The sequence below is a fragment of the Haliotis rufescens genome, unplaced genomic scaffold (assembly GCF_023055435.1).
Source record: "Haliotis rufescens isolate VD_foot unplaced genomic scaffold, xgHalRufe1.0.p SCAF_1, whole genome shotgun sequence".
Classification (NCBI taxonomy): domain Eukaryota; kingdom Metazoa; phylum Mollusca; class Gastropoda; order Lepetellida; family Haliotidae; genus Haliotis; species Haliotis rufescens.
This window is the reverse complement of record NW_025963779.1, coordinates 35,766,740-35,792,153: the sequence shown is the minus strand read 5'-3', so window position 1 is coordinate 35,792,153 and position 25,414 is coordinate 35,766,740. Positions and strand designations below refer to the sequence as shown.

Genomic DNA, 25,414 nt, shown 5'->3' with positions numbered 1-25,414 from the left:
CGCAGTATTTGAACTCTGGAAACGCGAACCATGGGACGTGTTTGCTATCGTCACGTATGTCAGTTCACCTTGGTTCAATCGTTATTGCACAATATTTACTCATAGCAAGGGCACACCCTCCAAAAAGACAATTGTCGCCGACTATATTTATCAGCTTTAACTTACACGAATCACTTAGCCTTACATTTCTCTATGAGATAGCATATTGAACATCTATGTAGAGATATTCAGAAGCGTTCACTCTATGTAGCTGTTCGTTGATTGAATCAAAAGACGAGGGAGTTTGACCTACTGACCTAAATTACTCTGCGAGGAGCTCCCGACATCCAGTTGTACTGTTGCTCTCAAGCTTAACCCGTTTGTCATCGGTTGGAAGAAAATGGCCTCCCCTGTGGTAAAACCCGAATGGCTCGCAAGTCAAATAAAGGCCGGAAACAAAGATTTGAGAGTTTTTGATACAAGCATAGGACCTTCTGGGCCATCTGTCGATGAGTTTAAAAGGTAACAAATTATAGTATGTGATTGTCTTGTAGTTGGACAGCATTTCACCTTCTAATATTTTGCTCAAACTAGTACAGCCGGAAAAACACGTTCATGCGCGTCGCAATATTAGTGAATAACCTTGAACGCGACGTTAGGCTCTATTTCACCTTTATGCAGTGTTCGGTTGTAGTGGTGATATGCGAAATGTCAGGTTGCGTTTTAGGGGTGCGACCAGTGGTATGTTTCAGTAGCCCAAAACGTGTTTCTGATTACCATTCACATTTGACAATAATAACACATCCGTGACAAAATATGACAATGCCATATGACAAAATACGTGTATATTTGAAAGTATAAATACATATCTCTTGAGTTGTTCTCATTCTTTTTGCAAAATTAAGAATGTGTGACAGAGAGTTAGCTGCATATTATAATAATGTAAGGTTTAAAATTGTATAGACTCTATTCAAGATTTAATTGGAACTTCGTAAAATCATAAACGTACAGCTTTGCTTAATATATCATGTATATATGTTGTGTCTATCATTGATTATGTACCAATACAAGGTTTCATGGCTCGGCAATGTTATTTTTCAGTGCGCATATAGAAGGAGCACAGTTTTTCAACTTAAAACAGAATGCGCCCTTCACTCAGTATCTTCCTGTTGGGCTACCAGATCCCTCCGTCTTTCAAGATTACGTGAGATCTCTCGGCATTAACTCATCCAGTCACGTCATCCTGTACGAAAATGTTCAACTTAACGGATTTGCAGCATCTCGAGCATGGTGGCTGTTAAGAGTAACGTATCATTCTCCATTTACTACACTGGTTTCATTCAATGTCATGTCACGATAACTCGACATTTTGTCTCTGTTCTTCGATACCTAGGCTTCGTGTTAACCGTGGTATGTAAGGCGGTAGGCTTCGTGTTTACCGTGGTATGTAAGGATCTAGGCTTCGTGTTAACAGTGGTATGTAAGGCGCTAGGCTTCATGTGAACCGTAGTATGTAAAGCGCTAGGCTTCGTGTTAACCGTGGTATTAAGGCACTAGACTTCGTGTTAACAATGGTATGTAAGGCGCTACATATAGATTTTCAGATTGGTGTCCCTTTGTCATCAGGACGCCGGTCTTGATTTCGAATCCTACATTCTGCCCGATTATGACTGATTAGGTTCGTCAGCCTAACTCTCATGCTGGTGTGATGCCACAAAAGTTATTAATAGTACCTGTTACTCTGCCTGGCGCGCACGTGCAATAGTCTTGGACACGACGTTAAATTTTATCACATTTCGTCTCATGCCGTGCGTTTCAATCGAGCGGTGCGAACGAATGTGTCCCTGGGAATATAATGGCTACATGGTCCCTACATGTACACGTTATGACGCACGTGTAGCTAGGAATCATGGTGTAACGAATGTGTCCCTGGGAATATAATGGCTACATGGTCCCTACATGTACACGTTATAAGGAATGTGTAGCTGGGAATCATGGTGTAACGAATGTATCCTGGGAATGTAATGGCTACATTGTCCCTACATGTACACGTTATAACGAATGTGTAGCTGGGAATCATGGTGTAACGAATGTGTCCCTGGGAATGTAATGGCTACATGGTCCCTACAGATATACGTTATAACGAATGTGTCGCTGGGAATCATATTTTTGTGAAATATAACGAATGTGTCCCTTGTAAAGTATTTACTATTTTGTCTCCATAGGTTCATGGTATAACGAATGTGTCTGTTTTGAATGGGGGACTGGTCAGATGGAAGAAGGAGGGTCACCCGGTCACAGATAAGCAGGCCGAGTATGAGGTGGGTGCTCAGTTGGACAATCACGTTAGTTGTACACGTACTATTCAGACAAAATTGGTCACAGAAACTAAAGTAAAACTAAATGAACTTAAATATGAAAATATACGTTCAATGGGATTTAAAATCTGAAATAACAGTGTGTAAACATTTAAAATATATGTCATAAAAAACGTTATATTCGTCTAAATGGGTATATGTTGATCATATTCCCCAGAAAGGTGACGTGACGGTCAAGGTCAACAAAAGCCTGGTGATGCTGTACGATGACATCAAACCCGGCGATGGGCGACAGTTCGTGGACACTCGGCACCCCGACAATTTTAACGGCAAAGAGAAAGAGCCTTCAAAATGTACTTATGACAATAAATTTTCGAATGTCTGATTTAAACACCTCGAGAATCTTAAGTTCAAATATATGTTGACATATATATGTCTTGTAATTTTGCTACAATAAACATCGAATTTACTAACGATCAATAAAATTAAATATCAACACAGGCCTAATCTTTGATAGTTTCCAACTGAATACATCTTGCATGTTAATTTTATATTTTTAGGGGTGCAGTGATTCAATAATTCGATAAAAGTATTTATTATTCCCTGACGCACAGTTCAGACGTTCTGCATGGATTATGTGGGACTGAAGTCAGATGGCCTCACGCTTCAGACAGGGCATATTCCCGGAGCCTTCAACATCTTCTACCCTACTGTGTATGAGGAGGACACCATCTCTCTCAAAGGGAAAGATGAACTTCTCCAAAGTGAGTAACCATAACTCTTTCTCTAGTGGGTCCTAAATATCACCGTTGGATGTGCCTTTTCGGTTGAACAATTGACTTGCCTTTGCGTGTGTTTCTGACGGGTTTCACCGGTGGGGCAGGATACGCTCATTCTTTTCCGCAATCACCTGGTGTTATCACTATTTGATAGTGATTCACAAACACATGCTCATGATGTAGTCGGAATCGAACAATCGACTGCTTTGGGCTGCGATTGCTATTGGATATTAAAAGGGTTTTGTCGCTTTATTTTAACCAGCATTATGTGCCACCGTATGGGTATCATTTGAGTATTTGAGTCTCGGGATCATAATTTTTTTAACGATCCGTAATACAATACTATGAAATAGATTATAGTATTTATTTTTTTAAAAACATACATAGTTGCAAGTCGAGAATAATTTCGGGCCTTTGATCCCGTTTAAAGTTAGCCATCGAACGTTCATGCCGAGAGCTGATTCATCCTACTAACTACTAACATCTACTAAGATTGTCGTTCTAATTCTAACTTCACTGGGTTTTTCTACACAGACGTCCTAACTGATAGTTCAATGCGGTATGCAGAAAGGGAATTCCATTATGACGTATTTAGGTCACGTGGTACTTTAGGACTTCCATCCCTTGTGTATGGCTCGATGGCTTCCTTTGATCACATGCTTCAATCAATCACATCGCGACACGCACACTTACATGTACATGTCCAATATATACTGATATCAATTATACATTCCATTTAATTAATAGAATTAATCCCGTGGTCCAGTGTTTCAGTCAGTTGGGGTCAAGCTTGACAAGCCAATGACGTCAACCTGTTACGTAGGCTTCACCGCCTGTACCCTTGCCTTGGCCGCCTGTGTCTGTGGGAAGGATGACGTCAGCGTCTACTATGTGAGTAGAATACAGTCTTTGTAGATCATTAAGTATTTACTAATTTAATCAATATTCAAAATCAAAAGGTTCTTATATGTTGTTGAACTATCACCTCACCAACCAAAGGTGATGACCAAGGAAGACGTCGAACTGTGGATGCTGTTACGGTAGTTACCAGGTGGTTTAATAGTCCAGGTTACTGTTTGATACCAATTCCTAATTGATCGAATCCGTGTATCATGCCTTGTCATAGTTGGGATCTACTACGTAATGGTCTGTTTATTGTATGTCGTAATTGCGTGGATCGATACTCATGATATCAATCACTGGATTGTCTGTCAAAACATTTTGTTTTGCTGGACTTGAAGCTGATACTCTGATAATCTAACGTGTCATATCTCCACAAAGACAATATTAGAATACATTCGAACCTCTTTGTGTCGAATTCGTTTGGACCTGGAAAAAGTTTCGAGACGTCAGCGGAATTTTATGCTAATTTGGATACTTGGGACTCCCAAATGAGTTCGCGACAACCAGGAGGTCGAAACATCCAAGTTCGACACAAAGAGGTTCGACTGTAATTTTTATTGTCTCTCACGTGAGTGCGAGTTTTTTCTAAACTCATGTACTTGAACAACTTTGTTAACACAAATGAATCGCTTCATGTTAATGCTTTTCCAAAATGCTTGGATAAACATTATTGCATGTAACTTATCTCAAAATGCATTAATGTTCTTATTGATATTTAGTGGATTAAAATGCAGGAAGATATTTCGGTTTTAAAAAACCCAACACATTTACTTTTGAATATATATTCCCAATGACTAGCACAATCTTTGTTTATATATTTCAAATTGCTTAAGTTTTACTTTTTGTGTCGACCTTCATCTTTTAATATGAATATCGAATCTTTCAAGGGTTCCTGGACTGAGTACGGACAAAGAGCATCAGACGTTAATGTTGAATGCAAACTTTGAAAACGTACACAGTTGCAACAATCGTCCACCATCGATGAGGACCAGGGTATCCGCTGCAGCTTGAATTGTCGCCTGCTGGTGGTGGCAAACGAAGGGAATCACATGATGAGCTTCATGTTTCAGCTTCAACAATTACCACTGATTCTCTATGTTAAAGAGTTATTCATTATGAGCATGTCGATGATTTGCAGGCCGCAGTTCTGTTCTTTTTCCATGACATATATAATGGTCTGTGCTTCTGTGTGGCATCATCACTATCAGTGACTCCTAAACACATCCTCATGATGTAGTCGGACTCGTACAAAGGACTCTATGACTACTGATCGGGTTTTGCGGCTTTTAATAATTTATGTACACAATTGTCCATTGATGTTAATACATCAAGCTGATTTTCAGTGATCTATTCATATAATTTCCATCACCGTTTTGCCTTTTACGCATAATGGAATCTGTTTCGGCAGATAATCGAGACTGGTTATGCGTTGGCGTTGACGTCTTGTAAGTAATAAATGTTTATTATGAAATAGCCAAAAGCCACTCGCAAAGTTAACAATCCACGATGATGTTAGAGAAATAAATAGTTTCTTTACATGTGATTTTGCTCGTATATGTGGAGAAATGTGTATCACGGTGACAGCTGACGAAGATGTAGAGAATATTAAGCGTTTCCATTTCATAATAAATTGATGTCCTGACTGCATAATAACACATTTTTGACGAGATATCAACTTGAACGAGCGTAATATTCTCGTTATTGACACATGTGTTTTTCAACAAAATAGAAGTCTTGATAAAACACAAATATAACAGACTGAGTTTATTTTGATCATAATATCTCATTAAAGCAGTATTTCAAATTTCGGAACTTGTCAGTGCACACAACTGTAAAATGTTTCATATACAGTTCATCCGACGGATACCTTGGACTTGTTGTCCGTCCGTCCGTCCGTCAGTTTTCCGTTTCCGGAGCAGAATTCCCAAACGTTATTATTTCTTGTTGAAACTTGTTATATCGATCAGTCTAGTGGTGAACTGGTGCCTTTTGATGATTTTTTATTTTTTATTTTATTTAGTTATTTGTTTTTTCATGACGATAAGTTGGACTTTACACTAACAATGATGGTAGTTCCCCTTTCAGGAGCAGAGCTCCTAAACCTTTGAATACTTCTATAAGAGATCAAACTTGCTGTACAGATCAGACTAGTGTGAACTGGTGCCTTTTGATGATTTGGGATTACACAAAGTACGTGATCTAGACTACCTGTTGTCGGACTTTCATTTTTGTGAACGCCTCGGTGGCTGAGTGGGTTGGATCTCTGACTTAGTGTGCTGGACATGAGGTGCTTTACTCTGGCGGTGTGGGTTCGAATCACGGACGGGACTCAACCCAAAAAAGTACGAGAATCTGTACTTTACCAAGAAAGTGATATCCCAAATGTAACATTTGTTATATTTGTTTTTTCATTGACAATAAGTTAGATTTCATACTGAAATTGAGAGTAGTGCTCCTTTCCGGGGCAGAACACCCAAACCGTTGAAATACATTTTTTAGATCAAACTTACTGTACAGATCAGACCGCGTGAACTGGTGCGTTTTGATGATTTGGGATTTTTTTAAAAGGTTATGTTTTCATGACGGTAAATTGGACTTTACTGAAAATGAGGGTAGTGTTCGTTTCCGGAAAAGAACTCCAAAACCGTTGACTTCTTCTAGATGAAACTTGCTATACAGATCAGTCTCGTGGTGAACTGGTGCCTTTTGATGATTTTGGATTTTGAAATATACTGAACAGCATTTTTTCTTTTCTTCACTGAACAGAAGGTATCCAATGGCAATAAACCAGAAGTTGGGTATAAGTAGCCAAACTCCATTTCCGATTTGCACCAGACCGGGTGACATGTCATCTGATGACTCTTGTTTAATTTTGTCTCATTTAGCCAAGCTGAAATTACGCACAAATGTCTACTCTGCTAACTTGGGTACCTGAGTGTGACTCACTTTAGGCCCGACCGTGCTGAATCAACTTATATATCAAGGACAAGGCAATGTAGTTCATTTTAAAATTAAATTTACGCCATTTATCGTCTTCCTTAAAAGAACAACATGCACATCAGAAACCGTAAGTGTACGTGGTGCTCGACGCCTGCGTGAACTGGCGGCGACTCTTCCAGCGCCAAACAATAACGTCAAGTATTACCTGCCACTCTTTCCCGTTCCGCTGATAAAAAAATGGTATAGAAAATTATAATTGCTATGGCGAATCTGATTCATTATCAGCAGCTTTAACTGAAATCGACTGCTGTATCATGATTGCCTGATGCTGCTAGGACTTGAGTAACCTCTTTCCCTATATCGATGTTAACACATCGCCCATTGGTCTGCCTTCTCCAGGCCCGATTACACATTTGAAGACAACTACACACTTCACAAAACGAAACGAACATGTAGTATATTATACCTGACTACGCATCTGGTATATGAATTGGAAAAATGTTATTGGAAAATGTTGGTGGCCTGATATTCGACAAACGGTGCGTCAAAACGCATCCATTGTCGATTTGCAATGTCTTAAACGGCATTGTGTTCATACTTGTTAAAAAATGTCATGGAGTGAGTGAGTGAGTTGGGTTTAACGCCGCTTTTAACAGTATTCCAGTCATATCGCGGCGTGTCAGCTTAATGTGGGAGGAAAGCCCGAAGTGATGCAGGTTTCAGACGTTTACCACTTCACTGAAAACCCACGAGCACGGGTATGGTACTGACAAACCTAGAAACATAATTGGGGCGAACCGGGATTCGAACCCACAATCATAGGTTTCTGGCGTGTCCAAGGGACGCAACTCTTCACAACGAATCGCGACTGGGCCACCCGTGCCCCCAAATGTCATGGAGGAAAACAGTAAAGGAAAATGCACGTGAAAGTAATGGCATTCGTAACTCGTGGTTGTGGGTATAAAAAGGCAAGCATAAGCCAAAAATTGGTCTTTCAATTGTCAACATTTTTCAAGTTCCAAAATGCCGAGACTTAGCGCTGCCGATCGGAACATCGCCATAGGACGCATCCAAAGAGGGGAATCGCAGTCTTCTGTTGCACGCCTCTTCAACGTTAAACCAGAGCACCATTTGTCGCCTTTAGAATATACACAGTTCAATTCCACTGAAAACCGTCCGAGAACCGGCCGACCAAGAGTTACCACCCCTGCACAGGATCGCTACATTCGACTGTTCCACCTATGTCATCGTAATGCCACAGCTACGGAGACTGCAGGACGCATCCCTGGTTTGGGGAGGATATCGGACCAGACTATCAGGAACCATCTTCGCGAGGCTGGAATCCGACCCAGAATACCAGTTATCGTCCCTGTTTTGCAACAGATCCATCGACAGCGATGCATGAGGGTGGTGTCATACCTTACAGCCTTGGAATTTGAGAAAGTGGAGACGAGTGTGGTTTAGCGATGAATCACGATTTCAACTTCAGCGGCGAGATGGAAGACAACGTGTTTATCGTCGTCGAAATGAGCGTTTTGCCCCACATTGTGTACGTGAATTTGACAATTTCGGTGGCGGGAGTGTCATGATGTGGAGGGCCATATCCTACATCACGAGATCTGATTTAGTTGTGGTTCAGGGAAATGTGACAGCAAATCGCTACACGAATCAAATTATTCAACCTCACCTTCTTCCAATCATTGACCGCCAGAGGGAGCTGTTTCAACAGGACAACGCTGCACCGCACACAGCTCGTATTTAGGTAGACTACCTTCATAATGCCAACACCAAGTTTTGCCCTGGCCGTCGAAATCTCCAGATCTCAACCCAATCAAACACTTCTGGGATGAACTCCATTTACGTGTACGTCAACGTCAGAACACGCCGCAGACATCCCCATAGCTGTCCAACGCGCTACAAGCAGAATGGCGCAGAATTCCGCAGGACAGATTTCGTACACTTATCCAGTCAGTGCCGGGGAGATGCAGACCCGTGATTGCTGCCCGGGGCTGTCAGCCGATATACTGAGTTCAGCGCCACCTTGTGGCCTTATGTGACATGGCAATGATGACTTTTCAATGCCTTTGTACAACGACAACATGTGACTATCGAGATCCATAATTTCCTATTTGTATCTATGATATTAAATCAAATATATCGACTTTATTAGGTACAATAAATTTACTAAAAATCTACCTGTGCGTTCCTCTTTTTTGGAGAGTGTATAACGCATCGCTGGATAAAATGATTCATTGTCAGGTACATTCCTTCACGCAGCCCTGATACAGCCCCGTGCAAGTTATATTTACTTTGCAACGCTATCATATCTAAAGCATTCGGGCTACCGCGTAACAAACCGACCCAGATTACTCAAAGCGGGGCTCCCGACTGTTTGAGCAATCGGGCTGAAGATTTGGCTTACGACGGTGCACGAAATGGCCTCCCCTGTGGTAACACCTGAATGGCTCTCAAGTCAAATAGAGGCCAGACACAAAGATTTAAGAATTTTTGATACAACCATTGGACCTTCTGGGCCATCTATCGATGAATTTATGAGGTAAATATAATAGCACATTATTCTGTTTTACCTTATGTATTTCGTGTTTGTTTAATGATTTGCGGGTTGGGTTGGGTTGGGTTGGCTGCTGTTCGTTGCTGACGTTCGGGTTGGTTGGGCTGCTGTCTTTCGACTGCTCCGTTTTCCCGTCAAGATGGCGGCTGGCTTGACGTTACTTATGTCTCCCATCACCTCTGAACTACCATTTGCTTTGCTGCGAGTTAGGGTAGGGAGATCGTGCGTGAGTCAAAGCAAAGTCACGCTACCCGGATAATTCTCCATCATCTGTCCAAGGGCGTAAGTTTCGGCCCTCGGATGATAGCTCAGGGTGATGACGGAAGACAAAACTCTGGGGTGAAGTTTAGACGACAGCAGCCATGTATATTGATGATGAGTGGAATAAGTCGAAAAGCTACATGTTGATAATAACGTGACAGAACGCACGACGGGACCGAGTGGCCAATGTTCCCAGGAGGGGACTCGCTCTGCCACTTACCTTATGGCTGTCTCCCTGACTGACAATGTCAGTCGGGTTTTGTAGAGCGAGGTATTACGTAACGTGTGGCAAGGTCATTGTCCCACGTGTATGTATAGACGTAAGATCCGGCGACGTAAGGAGGTGTTAATTGAAATTTATAGACAGCGCTGGAGATCAAGGGTCCTGCCCGGAGGGGCTTATGACAAGAGGAGATACGCCGAATGTTTGCTGAATATATTAAACAGACAAAGGGCATAGAATTTCGGTGCATTTGGAAACATATTGAACCAGTTAGATATTTAGATAAATGAAATGTTAAATACAAGTATTGTACTGGTTTGCACTTTAACAACTGCAACGAATTCTATGACATGGATAATTTGTTCGCACACAATTTATGCATATTCAATACTTTCCAGTGCGCATATAGAAGGAGCACAGTTTTTCAACGTAAAAAAGAATGCCCCCTTCACTCAATACCTCCCTTTGGGTTTACCGGATCCGGCAGATTTTCAAGATTACGTGAGATCACTCGGCATCAACGCATCCAGTCACGTCATCCTGTACGAAAACGTTGAGCATTACGGATTTGCAGCATCTCGAGCATGGTGGCTGTTAAGAGTAACGTATCATTCTCCATTTACTTTGCTGGTTTCTGTCTGAACCTATTCTCCTTTTGGAACTTGGTATTTAAGTCGACATTCACACACCGGGGCAGTGGTGGTTTAACATTACACAACTGCCACAGGTCAATTGCATATTACGTGACCGGACTTGTCTCTTGTTTGGAAACAAACGCGCTTAACAGACTGGCCTAATGCAAGCCGTTCGGAGCGCTTACACATTGTTAAGCATAATTATATAGATATGCTACGACAAATGCGACAGTGAGGTGCATAACAATATATCTTAAAAATACGAAAGAACATGAAAGTAGCGGTATCGCTAGCTCAACGTGGGGTTTCGATGACAGCACGTGGAGCCGTAAAGCAAATTAAACAAAGGGTAAGTACCCAAATAGAAATTGTTTTTCACGATTTAGGATATTTTCTCAGTGAAATTTAACCATTCTATGACATATATTTATCTAAGTGCGTAGACTCGTCAAAAATGAAACATGAAAAGCATGTGCAATATTTTGAATGGACTGTAACACGCGATGAGTCATCACATCATCACATGGCGCTATTGTGTGTTCACCATTCAAAAAAAATTGCACATACTTGTATAGGAGGGAGGGTGGCCAAATAGATGAAATCAGGTCATCCGTGAAACATTTTCCCCTTCATAGTCGCGCTGTCTTTGTTGACAACATGGGGAATGGGTTATAAGACATTAAAAAATCAACAATGAAATAACATGAATACATGACTTCCCACGTCATGAAGTCATATTCATCTAACTTCTTCATGCCTTTCAAAGAGTGAGTGAGTGAGTTTGATTTAACGCCGCTTTTAACAGTATTCCAGTTATATCGCGGCGTGTCACCTTAATGTGGAGGGAAAGCCCGAAGTGAAGCAGGTCTCAGACGTTTACCACTTGGGTGAAATCCACGAGCACGGGTATGGTGCTGACAAACCTAGAAACATAATTGGGGCGAACCTCAATAATAGGTTTCTGGCGTGCCTAAGGGACAGCGAATCGCGGCGCCTTAGACGACTGGGCCACCCGTGCCCCCGCCTTTCAAAGACTTATTTGAAATAACATCTGTTATAATACAAAGAACTGCAGATGTGCAGCCCCTTATATTGGTAAAAGGAACTCCAGTCATTGTAACAGTAGACGATCTGATTACAGTACATTAACAACAGTTAAAATCACAGCATGTTTGAAATTACCGTATTCGACGTATTTGACTGTTGAGACAAGTTTCCTCGCTCATGTACAGCTGTCGAGACATTATCTCCCTTTGACTGTTGAGACAAGTTTCCTCGCTCATGTTCAGCTGTCAAGACATTATCTCTCTTTGACTGTTGAGATAAGTTTCCTCGCTCATGTACAGCTGTCGAGACATTATCTCCCTTTGACTGTTGAGACAAGTTTCCTCGCTCATGTTCAGCTGTCAAGACATTATCTCTCTTTGACTGTTGAGACAAGTTTCCTCGCTCATGTTCAGCTGTCAAGACATTATCTCCCTTTGACTGTTGAGACAAGTTTCCTCGTTCATGTACAGCTGTCGAGACATTATCTCCCTTTGACTGTTGAGACAGGTTTCCTCGCTCATGTACAGCTGTCAAGACATTATCTCCCTTTGACTGTTGAGACAAGTTTCCTCGTTCATGTACAGCTGTCCAGACATTATCTCCCTTTGACTGTTGAGACAAGTTTCCTCGCTAATGTACTGTTGGCAAGACATTATCTCCCTTTGACTGTTGAGACAAGTTTCCTCGTTCATGTACAGCTGTCAAGACATTATCTCCCTTTAACAGTTCAGCACTGCTTGGTGTTCTGCATAATATCTACAAAGCCTTATTGGATTGATGCTCATGATGTCAATCACTGGATTGTCTGGTCTAGACTCGATTATTTACAGACCGCCGTCATATAGCTGGAATATTGCTTAGTGCAACAATAAACTACAAACAAACAAACAAACATCGTCAACAACGGGCAGAAGAAGATTTTCATGAGAAAATGTGTCCTGTTTTCCAATCCATCTCAGTTGTTTGGATTGCCAGCGTATGATTTCCGCACCTGAATCTACACAGAGCAACCCTTGATCTTTTACTTGCAAAGATGAATAAATATTTTTCTGGTTCTAACAATGATTTACCCAGAGTGCATGACGGGGGGTGTATTTGGTATTTCTTCAGTGTTTCCCCTTTTTTTCGTTCAGACAACATCTCACATTTTCTACAGCAATTTCAGCATCAGTCGAGATGTCCAACCTGTTTCCCCATCCACTTATGTCTGTATCCATGTTGTATTGTCTTGTTATAAGATTCTAGTGGAACTGATTAAAGGCATGCTGAAGTAACACATACCGCCACGCGTCACACGAACACTGGGCACATTTTCAAATCTGTCCAGTTTCTTTGTTTGTTTTTTTGTTTTGTTTGTTGTTTAACGCCGCACACAGAAATATCTCGGCTATATAATGGCGGTATGTAAATAATCTAGTCTGGACCAGACAATCCAGTGATTGACATCATGAGCATCGATCCACGCAATTGGGATCGATGACATGCATCAACCAAGTCAGCGAGCCTGACCACCCGATCCCATCAGTCGCCTCTTACGACAAGCATAGTCGCCTTTTACTGCAAGCATGGGTTGCTGAAGACCTATTCTACCTCGGATCTTCACGGGATAAATCTGGCCAGTAACTAACTAACTTAACTTAAGGTTGTTAACTTACCTTGAATAATAAGAATATCAACACGCATGGAAATACTAATAATGAGGTTTATAACAAAGACGACTGACAAGTGTCTTTCTTTAATGGCACTCAAAGCATGTATTCATCACCTGAATGGGCTCTACCCGAGTGTCAGGTGCGGACCTAAGACCTTACGGCGTTCGGAGTTGTGTTTTGCTATCAGAACTCACTTGGGTTCTTTTCGGATATTACATCTCACTCTTCGATTGTGTCATAGAGATATTTTTCGGATTTTTTTAATTTTTATAAAAACACAATATCCAAAGGCTACTCACGATGTAGCCATGACGTGTATATGGCTACATTGTCCATGCAGCCACAAGGTATAACGAATGCGTCGCTGGTTAAGTAATGACTACATTGTCCTGACAGGTTCATGGTATAACGAATATTTTGCTAGTAACTATTGTCATGTTTCGCTTGTAAAGTATTGACTATGTGTGTCCACAGGTTCATGGTATAACGAATGTGTCGCTTTTGAGTGGGGGACTGGGCAGATGGAAGAAGGAGGGTCACCCAGTCACAGATAAGCAGGTCGACTATGAGGTGGGTGCTATCTTGGACAACACGACGGTAAATATGTAGGTACACTTGAAAAAACAAGTCCTTAACAAACATGCACCGGTAAAAAACAAAACCCAATTTTCTTAAATTTTCAAAACAGGTGTTAAAATATGATGTGAAATGTGAAAAGTGTCTGGACTTATAATTTCTGTCCAAAAAACGTGATATTTGTCAAATTCAGAACACATGAATCATATTCCCCAGAAAGGTGACGTGACGGTCAAGGTCAACAAAAGCCTAGTAATGCTCTACGATGACATCAAACCCGGAGATGGTCGACAGTTCGTGGACACGCGACATGCCGACCATTTTAACGGCAAAGAGAAAGAGCCTTCAGCATGTACGTGTTTCAAAACAGGCAAGGGAAATGGGTGGCTCAGTCGTGCAGAGTTGCGTCCCTTAGGCACGCGAGAAACCCATGAACCCTATTGAGGATTCGAATCCTGGTTCACTCCGATTATGTTTCTATGTTTGTCAGCACCATACCCGTGTTCGTGGGTTTCACCAAATTGGAAAACATCTGAGACCTTTCCTCACGCATTAGGCTGACACGCCATGACATAACTGGAATACTGTTAAATTGGGCGTTAAACTCAACTCACTCACTCAAAACAGGAAATGTTTCTACTGCGGCTTTACATTTCATAAATATTTCATGAAAACATCCAATACATTTTGAGTTCAACAGCGAGTTTCCTCATCAGCTGCACTGGAAATGGAGTCATGGTGGAATACCGTTGTAGTTTGTTAAGCTGACCGTCAAACATTCATTTAGCTAAGTTTTGGGTCCATCAATCCTCTTCAATTAAATTGATTCTATTCTGTTGCCCAACAGATCAAACGATGCGCATGGAATTATTAGGACTGAAATCTGATGGCCTGGCGTTTCAGACCGGTCACATTGCTGGAGCCGTCAACATCCACTACACCTCTTTGTACCAGGACGACACCATCTCGTTTAAGGGGAAGGACGAGCTTCTAAAAGGCGAGTTACCCGAGAGAAATCTTAACCTTTGTACTTTGACCTGAATCATCTACGCCCAAACCGAATTTGTTTACAACCTGCAAAAAACAAAACCAGAGAATAACCAGTCTTGACTATCCGGCGAAACAGCAGCCATTGTGCGTAAAAGGCAAAATAGCGGAAACAATTATATGAATATGACAGTTATGACATTAGGTGTTCGCGAAAAGGGTAAGCATATCCTGCCCCATGTCAAGGCCGTAGTTAACTTTTTTTCTACTCATGCCATGACAAAAACTCCAGTAATATGAAAGCATCTGGTGATGCTTAACTATTTTTTGGTGGTGTATATGATATCGATGTCACAGTTCATAAAGTAATAGTGTGACTGTTGTGGTCCAGTGTTTCAGTGTGCTGGGGTCAAGCTGGACAGGCCCATGTCGTCCACGTGTTATATCGGCTTCACAGCCTGTGCCCTGGTCCTGGCCGCCTGTGTTTGTGGGAAGGATGACGTCAGTGTCTACTATGTGAGTTTAATACACTAGCCTGTTAAGCATACTGTTTAATATGTATTGAGTATTCGCTCATTTTATCAAAACTTAAGGAAATGTTTCAATCTCATTAAAATCATATCTTAGTTCTCGCTGCCGCTAAACAAAGATCTGAGGACATCCCATAACGGGTCACGTCAGACCGACCTTTCTAACTCTGATCGACCAATGGAATTAGTGACAAGAAGTCGACATTAGCCAATCAGAAGGCAGCTTTCTCGTGCTTTACGGCACTAATTTCAAATTGGCGACTACGCTTCGAAACATATTTTGACAAATTCCCGCTTAAAAATTTGAAACCTGAACAAAAGAAATTCTCGAATGGCTAATATATGGTCTAGATTGTATAGATTCAGTCGTTAAGCCCGTAACTATCGTTCGGAATACCCCGTTTTAAGGTTTACGAGGTTGCACAATTAGAAATCACATTCGACTGTCACTTTCATGATCTGGTAAGCGACGCTCTGATTGGTCGGATGAAAGATCCTTCTGACGTAACCCTTTATGTCCTCAGATCTTTGTTTAGCGGTAGCGAGAACTAAGATCTGATTTTAATGAGATTGGAAAATGTTTTTGACGTGTAGAAAAACTTCATGCATCACACAAAGCTGGTCAATTTGGGTTTAATCAAGAGTGAATATGAAGATCTCTCGATTATCTTACTCTGCGGGCTGAACGGCGAGGTTACTGCTAGACAGTGTTTGTTTGGGTCCTCGTATCATGGCTGGACAGTGTAGGGGCTACTACATCGTGATCGGCTTACTGGGTCATTCGAGTATTCGATATTGTTTTCTTGGTCGCTGTACCCGTGAAGATCCGGGCTAGAATTGGTCTTCAGTAACCCTTGCTTGTCGTTGGAGGCGATCCGGTTAGCTCTCTGACTTGCTGGATGATGTCATCGTATCCCAATTGCGTAGATCGATGCTCATGATTCCAATCCTTGGTTTGTCTGGTCCAGACTCGATTATTTGTAGGCCGATGTCATATAGTTGGATTGTTGCCGAGTATGGCGTTAAACAACAAACAAACCAAAACCAAACCAAATCAAATCCTTGGACGTTGATCCGACCTTGAGATAGTCACGTCAAATCACGCTTGATAAAGGGTATTTTGGGAACATTGTAGTGAGTGAGTGAGTTTGGTTTTACGCCGCCTTTAGCAATATTCCAGCAATATCACGGCGGGGGACACCAGAAATGGGCTTCACACATTGTACCCATGTCGGGATTCGAGCCCGGGTCTTCGGCGTGACGAGCGAACGCTTTAACCACTAGGCTACCCGACCGCCCCGGGAACATTGTAGTTATATACTTGAAAGAAATATAAAAACAACTGAACAATTCAACTAAAATTTACTAAAATTCAAGAAGGAAATATGGCACATTAGACACAATTCATGCAGAACAACCTCTTTTTTTAGCTGAAACACCAATGTTTCGGTGTAGATCCGTCTTCAGTTTCTAGGTCATATATAAGGATTTATACCGAAACCTCGCTATTACAGTAAATAAAGAAGCTATTATCCATACACTACATTGTGTGGACTTTTTGAATCTTTCAAGGGTTCCTGGACTGAGTACGGACAAAGAGCACCTGACGCCAGCGTGGAGTGCTAGCTTTCAAAACGTACCCAGTGACAACACGGTCCTTCCTCGTTTGTGAAAGACCCTGGTATCTGCTGCTGCTGCATGATGTCACGTAACATCAACTACAATTAAAGTAATTCCAGAGTCCTAAATAGCAGTCATTTAAGCGTGGTATGAACCATACGACTCAACATTTGACAGGAACATTCTGTTCAGGTTGGAACACACTGATTGCTGTAATACGAATATAAACTGTCTGGCAAAAGAAAGAATACACTTGAAAATTGGATTTGACCAAAACAGTACAAACGTTATCAAAACGTTACTAGGCTGAAAACAGTCGCCGAAACACTATAATCTTAGGATCCAATATTGACTATGTAACTTGTGTCAAATACATCACCATCGAATAAACATTTCTTTTTTGTTTCATTTTTAGACAAACGGATAAATATGTGTGTATACGTTCTGTTGCTCGGCACTTTAGTGTGAGTTATTTTAATTGAACTGACGTATTACCGGCTTCAGTTCAAGTTGAAATAAACGTAGGTTCACATTTTCATGTGTTGTTGTCTCTGTGTATCGTGTCCGCCCGGGGAGTGGAAGGTCCGGGATTCTATCCCCTGCCGCGTCATACCAAAAGACGTTAAAACATGGTACTTGTTGCTACCCTGCCCGGCGCTCGGCATAAAGGGACTAAAACAAGGAATATTCGGCTCGGAGTAAGTCTCATTAAAATCATAACTTGGTTTTCACTACCGCTAATCAAAGATCTGAGGACATCCCATTACGGATGACGTCTGTGTCGGAATGCATCGAGGAATGACTAAAGATATATCTCTGATGTTTGTTTGTTGTTTTACGCCACACTCAGCAATATTCCAGCTATATGACGGCGGTCTGTAAATAATCATGTTTTGACCAAACAATCCAGTGATTGACATCATGAGCATCTTTCTACGCAACTGGAATACGATGACATGCATCAACCAAGTCAGCGAGCCTGACCACCCGACCCCATCAGTCGCCTCTTACGACAAGCATGGGTTGCCTATTCTACCCTGGGGGCGCTTGCTGTTCCTCCACGTGGAGATCCGTGTTAGAATAGTCGTATATGCATCTGGTGCTCAGACTCGGGAACTTAGTCCATTATGTGTCATCGTATCTCGACGGCCGGCGTAGTTGTTCATAATATCAATCACTGGTAAATATAATATGTCAGCGCTGGAGAATAACCAGTCTTGGTAATCCAGCGGAACACATTCCATCGGGTGTCAAAGGCGAAATAGCGGTGAAAATTATATGAATGGATCAGTGATTAATGATATGAAATTCAGTGATGACACCAGGTGTTCGCGAAAAGAGCAAGCGTGTCCTGCCCTACCGACAGCAACCGCCACTGACACAAATTGCTCGTCGAAGTAAGCGCATCGGTGGTATTAGTGAGCCCTGCAAACTTATGTCTCGTTTCACCGAGTTTAACTTAACTAGCCTCACATGCCTTTACTACAGATATTCGCAAACACCCAAACACATGCATTTATGCAGATTACTTGTACAGCCCATTATCCAGATTCAATAGGCGAGCGATTTTCACCACAGGGTCATTAACTAATAGGCAATGCTGACAAACTTGCTTTCGAGGTCGTCTGCGAATTTGTTCGTATTGACTTTTAGTTACATGGTGTACATGCCTTCGGCCTCGTCTGCGAGGTGCTTGTTATTATTATCATTAGTTACATGGTCCAGTGCATGGCCCTGTGTTTTGACCTACTGACCGAGATTATTTCGAGAGGCGCTGTCGGCATCTTTCACTCTTGGCCTGTTAGGTGCGAGCGCGGGGAGCATGGCCTCCCCAGTGGTGACGCCGGAATGGCTCTCAAGTCAAATAAAAGTCGGAAACAAAGATTTAAGAATTTTTGATACAACCATTGGACCAGCTGGTCCATCTACAGACGATTTTAAAAGGTAAGAATGTTTTCATGTTGCATGTAATTGTGTTAGGTCACGTAGGGCCCAGGTTGCGTTTTGGAGGTGCGACCAAAGGGTTGTTTCAGTAATGTTTCCGATTAAAATCGGCCATGAATATTACTTTAGATTTGTTGAGGTTTCTTTTCAGAAAGATAAGGTTATGTGTAGCAGAAACAAACCGCGACATTTATAATGGTCTTTAGATGGAGCTTAAATTGAATAATTAATGTTTTATTGCTGCAACGTGTATGCATGCATATATTCTGTGACATTGATCATTTACTTTCACACAATTTATTCATTTTCAATACTTTTCAGTGAACATGTACAAGGAGCACAGTTTTTCAACTTAAAAAAGAATGCCCCCTTCACTCAATACCTCCCTTTGGGGCTACCAGATCCCACAGATTTCCAAGATTACGTGAGATCTCTCGGCATCAACGCATCTAGTCACGTCATCCTGTACGAAAACGTCGATCAAAACGGATCTAAAGCATGTCGAGGATGGTGGCTGCTAAGAGTAACGTATTATTCTCCCATTATTACATTGACTTCTTCCAAGCCCGGTCACTCACAGAGACTCCCCGTGAACATACGGGTTAGAGTAGGTCTTCAACGACCCATGCTTGTCGGCGACTAACGGAATCGGGTGGTCATGCTCGCTGACTTGGATGATGCATGTCATCGTATCCCAATGGCGTATATCGATGCTCATGATGTCAATCACTGGATTGTCTGATCCAGTCTCAATTATTTACAGATCGCCGTCATATAGCTGGAATATTCCTGAGTGCGGCGTTGAACGACAAATAAATAAACCCACACGGAGACCCTGGTTAACAAAGCACTTCAGCATTCCAATTGAGTTAGAACGGCTGTCAGGCTTGGTGGTTATGTGTCACATGCCTTTTTGTGTGGATTTTGTTGTAATTGCTCATGTTTACAGTTGATGTATCAAGGCATAGACTCGATTATTTAATGATAACGTGACGTACCTGAAATAACTGCGGCACCAAACTACATTCACCCACTCACTTCATGGTCCCCACAGGTTCACGGAATAACGAACGTATCCGTGTTGAGTGGGGGACTGGTCAGATGGAAGAAGGAGGGTCACCCAGTCACAGATAAGCAGGTCGAGTATGAGGTGGGTGCTATCTCAGACAACATAACGGCAAATCTACACGTACACACAAAAGTGCCCAAGCACACACGCACCTGTAAAAAATTACCTGTGGGGTTTCCGGGTTAGAACAGGTCAGTAGCAGCCTATGCTGATCGTAACAGGTGACGTCATGGTTCGGCTGATCAGACTCGGTGACCTGTTTGATTGCGTGTCGACGTACCCCGACTGCTCATGATATGAATCACTGGATTGTCTGGTTCTGACTATTATTTACAGACGGTCGTCATATAGCTTGGATATATTGTTGCGTGTCATTCACACACACATTCAATCACAGAAACACACATATACCACACACACTCACTCACACACACATGTTTATTGTGATATGAGATCTGAAAGAAGTGATATTTGTCGAATTCAGAATATATTTATCATATTCCCCAGAAAGGTGACGTGACGGTCAAGGTTAACAAAAGCCTGGTGATGCTCTATGATGACATCAAACCCGGAGATGGGCGACAGTTCGTGGACACACGGCACCCCGACAACTTTAATGGCAAAGAAAAAGAGCCTTCAAAATGTAGGTACCCTAATGCCCATCAATGAATCGGAATAGAAAAGACTTCCCTGCATTTTGTGAAGATTGAGATCTTGAAAATCTCAATCAAATAGCCTTGAAGGCACGTACAGATCGTTCAGGTTGTTGTTTGGTTTGTGTTTAGCGCTGCACTTAGCAATATTCCAGCTATATAACGGCGGTCTGTAAATAATCGAGTCTGGACCAGACAATCCAGTGATTGATATCATGAGCATCGATCCACGCAATTGGGATCGATGACATGCATCAACCAAGTCAGCGAGCCTGACCACCTGATCCCGTTAGTCGCCTCTTACGACAAGCATAGTCGCCTTTTACGGCAAGCATGAGTTGGTGAAGACCTATTCTACCCCGGATCTTCACGGGCCTCATTGTTAACAATAAAACGTATAACCATTTTTGTTGAAGATGTTGTCGTTAATATTATCCAGATGTTCAAACGGACTTTTTCAAGAATAGTGAGCAATCTCATTCAAATTAGTTCTTAGTTCTCGCTACCGCTAAACAAAGACCTGAAGACATCCCATTACAGGTCACGTAAGAACGAATTATCGCGAACTTTGACCGACCAATGAAATGACTAACATGGAGTCGACACGAAACAAAATTTGAAAAATGGACAAAAGAACATTCTGGAATGTCTAATAGATGACCGAGATTGTTTGGCAGCGATTCACGCGGGCTATTGAAAGTCTCTTTTTTCAAAAGCTTATCCCATCTAAGCGAGATATGATGCTTACGGTAACTGTCGTTCGGAATATCCAGTGTTAACGTTGTCGCGGTTGCATGAATAGAAAACACATTCTGATTGTCGCGTTCCTGATCTGGTAAGCGACGCTATGATTGTTCGGATGAAAGGTCGTTCTGACGTGACCCGTAAAGGGATGTCATCGGATCCTCAGATTCATACTGAGGAGTGAGAGGCTGTTAGTTTAGGAATCAGCAATATTCCAGCTGTATACCAAGATGGCTCTTCCACACATTCAAGTCTGCTCATGGTAGAGCAGGAGTTGATAGCATTAACATCTACCACATACAACCAGCCAGGATGTCAGCATTGTAGCCATCCGATCCCCAATACCCGGATCATGACCAATATATGCTGACTGCAAGATGCGAGTACATGGATCGGGTGGCCAGTTACTTGGTTGATTGCATGTCATAGTACCCCGACGTCGTGGATCGTTGTTCGATCGCTCGATTGTCTTGTGCAGCCTCGATTATTTACATGACCCTTCATAAAGTAATATTGTAATATTGCTGAATGCGGCGTTAAACAACAAACAAACATAACTTGGGTTTTACGACAGGGGCGGGATAATCGAGACCTGTTCTGCCCATGGAAACTCATCAAATCTCTTTTCTGAAACAGTCCAAACCTACTGTATGGGCTTTCTGGGACTGAAATCTGATGGCCTGGCGTTTCAGACCGGACACATTCCCGGAGCCGTCAATATCCCCTACCCCACCCTGTTCGAGGACGACGCAATTACCTTTAAAGGGAAAGACGAGCTTCTCCAAAGTGAGTTACCATAGCAAGAACATTACACTCGTAGTTTAATTTGACCGGAATCATTACCACCAGAATAACAGGACTTGCCGTCAGTGTTACAACTAATATTATGTGCTTGCAGATTTGTGGATGTCATTGTTATTGGGCATTGCGACCACAAACATCATCTTGGTCTTGCTTGATGGTAGAGAGAGGTGGGTGAAATGGGGTTTAACTTCGCGTCCAAGACGTGCATGTGTGTGTGTGTGTGTGTGTGTGTGTGTGGCTGCTTGTACTAGTCCGGATTGATGCCGATTTAGTGCTAGCACACTGAGATACCATGCCGCAGTTTAACATGAATACCCCACTCAGATACAGTATACTGATTCCGAGCCGACCAGTCCTTGTTTAAGCCCCATAATGCCGAGCGCCAGACAGGGTAACAACAACCATCTTTTAACGTCTTTTGGTATGATGCGGCCGGGGATCGAACCCCGGGCCTTCCGCTCTCAGGGCGGACGCTCTACCACTAGACCACGAAGGCGGTCCTGTAGAGAGAGAAAAGTGTTCTAAGTCCAGAAGGTTACCGAACTTCAAAACCCATTTAACATCGTGCTTAACCAATCAGATCGCGAAACCCTACCACATTTAAATTTCGGTCTCTTGATTCCATGCAGCTGATATTATGATGCCGTGGTCCAGTGTTTCAGTCTGCTGGGGTCAAGCTGGACCAACCCATGACGTCAACATGTTTCATCGGCTTCACCGCCTGCATCCTCGCCCTGGCCGCCTGTGTCTGTGGGAAGGATGACGTCAGTGTCTACTATGTGAGTAAACCACATACTTTGTAGATCATACTGCTGGATATTTATTTCGCTTGTTGTATCAATATTAAAATCGTTCCTGACGTGTGGTAAAACTCGCCCTAATTACCCAAAGTGGGTCGATAGGGTTTTAATCCTAAGTGACGTCCTTTGAGGTCATACCACGCATTCATTCTAATCCGCGTATAGTGTCGTCAGTCGAGCGTCTACAGCTAACTGGCTGGCTTATTCAGCCATCGGTTACTTGGCAACGTTCACGTTCACGTTCCATGTTGTGCTTCGTGCAATTTCTCGACAGAGGCAATTTCGGAAATTCATGACATTTCACGTTTGATAAATGTTTTCTCTTGGAAATTCATAGAGTAAAATGTAAATATTATATAACGCAACTGAAACGCTTCACTACGCCTTCAATAACGTCGTTATCTTGTTTATTGTTTTCTTGATTCTTGGATAAACATATATTATGCAACTTACAAACGCCTTTAGGTGTTTCGGGTACATAAGTGACTATAAGTGTCTGTAGGAAATAGGGTTCCACGTCACATAACAGCCAAATCTTCATACATGCATCGTTATAAAACAATAGTTATCATTGTTATAATTCTAAGAATACTACCTCTGTTACATCATTTCCAAGTTCCTGTATTTTGGCTGCAATCACACTAAACTAACTCAGATTTTCAAAGGAAGTCCTCTTTACTGTCAACTATACAAAAATTAGTTTATCATATACTAGTAACGGGGAGGTTTCTCGGCAGGATAAAGCCAACGGATAAAAACAATACCTGTTGGGGTCATGCAGACCGAGATACAAATATCAAAGGTCAAGCTTTATAGTAATATAATAGTAATATATTAGTAATATATATATATATATATTAATGCGCACATTCCGGGAAAACTTGCAATGTTTAGGTAATGTTTGTTAGAGATGAGAAGAGATTTTCAAGCACAGAATTGAAAAATGACATGACATGATAAAGAAGTTATTAAGGCTCGCTAAATACAATGTTTATTCCTAATACAGGATATTTAACATTCCCAAACACTCACGTGATGACCTCCATTCTTTCTTATATTTATTCAGTGCATGGCTCACTTTTCACTATTATCTAAAGCTTCATCTTAATACATTATATAAACATATTTTCGTATCCTTCATAGGGTTCCTGGACTGAGTACGGACAAAGAGCTTCAGTCGGCAGTGTGGAGTGCAAGCATTGAATACGGAGCCTGTGGCAGGTGCATCCTCTCCTCATCTTCATACGCTGCTGCTGCTGCTGCAGCGTTGTCAGCCATTGAAGATGTACATAGAGGGGACTCATGTTTTAACATTTTCAAATGAATATTAACAACATTCCATAAGACATTGATGAACAGTAACATATTAAGTAACTTCTAGGCATTTAGAAGTCGGAGTACTAAGTAAGGATAAGAATTTATGGATAAACAACTTCTTTATTACAATTAAGAGCGACGTTTCGGTGTAGGTTGTAACGCCGTAATCAAGCAAGTGAACCTACACCGAAACGTCGCTCTTAATTGTAATAAAGAAGTAAATTCCATTAATTCTTATCCTTACTTAACATATTAAGTAGATACACGTTATGTTTTACATCGGTTCTGATATTTCAGCTACGTAGGTTATTACAGCCTAAAATACCTATATGGTGAGGTTCGTGTTTAATTGCCATTGATATAGTTACAGATGCTACTGATCCTATTAAGTGTTATGGATAATAAGAAAATTGGTGAAAGTTGTTTTAAGCCACAGTCGGCAATTCCAGCTATGTCAAGGCGACCTATAGATAGTCTGGGCCCACTTGCACAAAGCGATATTAAAGTAATTCTCATGATCAGTTACAATAAGGAATGGAAAAAGAACATAAATAAAGTTCTAATATTCTAAAAAAGTCTTTCTCTCTCCATGTGCTTTTACTGAGGAAGCTAAAACTATTTGTTCATCACTAAGAAAACTACAACAAGCCATTGACATCAGGCGACACCAGCCAGCCATGAACCGTGACCAGGGAACCTATCTGCCCAGAGCTTGGGACTTATTGCTTTGATCTTTGTGGTACAGTCAGTTAACTCACTTGCCTCGGGAAGATGCTACATCCATGTTCAACATTATTACAGTCAAAATACAGGGCACCGTACCGCAAAGCGATCGTATCGATTCGACAGTCGTAAGTCTGTGTTAAAGTATGGGGGTTACGGTCACCTTAGCGCTGTGACAGTCGTAAGTGTATGTTAAAGTATGGGTGTTACGGTCACCTTAGCGCTGTGACAATCGTAAGTCTATGTTAAAGTATGGGAGTTACGGTCACCATAGCGCTGTGGCAATCGTAAGTCTATGTTAAAGTATGGGAGTGACGGTAACTTTAGCGCTGTGACTG

At 41.8% G+C, this 25,414-nt stretch overlaps 2 protein-coding genes across 3 annotated transcripts; both read left to right on the top strand.

The window, feature by feature from the left end:
• On the top strand, positions 1 to 24,920 carry LOC124139505. The gene is made up of 19 exons (XM_048380438.1): positions 1 to 501; positions 1,081 to 1,282; positions 2,205 to 2,300; positions 2,515 to 2,650; positions 2,912 to 3,061; positions 3,843 to 3,967; positions 4,867 to 4,915; positions 10,463 to 10,575; positions 13,784 to 13,906; positions 14,102 to 14,237; positions 14,733 to 14,882; positions 15,264 to 15,388; positions 18,779 to 18,966; positions 19,288 to 19,489; positions 20,021 to 20,116; positions 20,543 to 20,678; positions 22,069 to 22,218; positions 22,891 to 23,015; positions 24,180 to 24,920. The coding sequence occupies exons 1-19, from the start codon at positions 380 to 382 to the stop codon at positions 24,237 to 24,239; spliced, it is 2,484 nt and encodes an 827-aa protein (XP_048236395.1). The 5' UTR covers positions 1 to 379; the 3' UTR covers positions 24,240 to 24,920.
• On the top strand, positions 9,253 to 17,558 carry LOC124139506 (thiosulfate sulfurtransferase-like). Of its 2 annotated transcripts, XM_046506624.2 has the most exons (7): positions 9,253 to 9,476; positions 10,374 to 10,575; positions 13,784 to 13,879; positions 14,102 to 14,237; positions 14,733 to 14,882; positions 15,264 to 15,388; positions 16,975 to 17,558. In XM_046506624.2, the coding sequence occupies exons 1-7, from the start codon at positions 9,355 to 9,357 to the stop codon at positions 17,026 to 17,028; spliced, it is 885 nt and encodes a 294-aa protein (XP_046362580.2). In that variant the 5' UTR covers positions 9,253 to 9,354; the 3' UTR covers positions 17,029 to 17,558. The 2 variants fall into 2 exon arrangements, with proteins under 2 accessions (XP_046362580.2, XP_046362581.2); XM_046506625.2 differs by lacking the exons at positions 9,253 to 9,476; positions 10,374 to 10,575 and adding an exon at positions 10,603 to 10,959.
• Positions 24,921 to 25,414: the final 494 nt, after the last annotated feature.

Bases quoted from the DNA above. Each gene is read 5' to 3' on its own strand.
- LOC124139506 (XM_046506624.2), top strand. From the start codon at position 9,355: ATGGCCTCCCCTGTGGTAACACCTGAATGGCTCTCAAGTCAAATAGAG. The intron at 10,576-13,783 runs GTAACGTATCAT...GTGTGTCCACAG, and splicing joins GAGCATGGTGGCTGTTAAGA to GTTCATGGTATAACGAATGT. The intron at 14,883-15,263 runs GCGAGTTACCCG...GTTGTGGTCCAG, and splicing joins GAAGGACGAGCTTCTAAAAG to TGTTTCAGTGTGCTGGGGTC.
- LOC124139505 (XM_048380438.1), top strand. From the start codon at position 380: ATGGCCTCCCCTGTGGTAAAACCCGAATGGCTCGCAAGTCAAATAAAG. The intron at 3,062-3,842 runs GTGAGTAACCAT...CCCGTGGTCCAG, and splicing joins GAAAGATGAACTTCTCCAAA to TGTTTCAGTCAGTTGGGGTC. The intron at 10,576-13,783 runs GTAACGTATCAT...GTGTGTCCACAG, and splicing joins GAGCATGGTGGCTGTTAAGA to GTTCATGGTATAACGAATGT.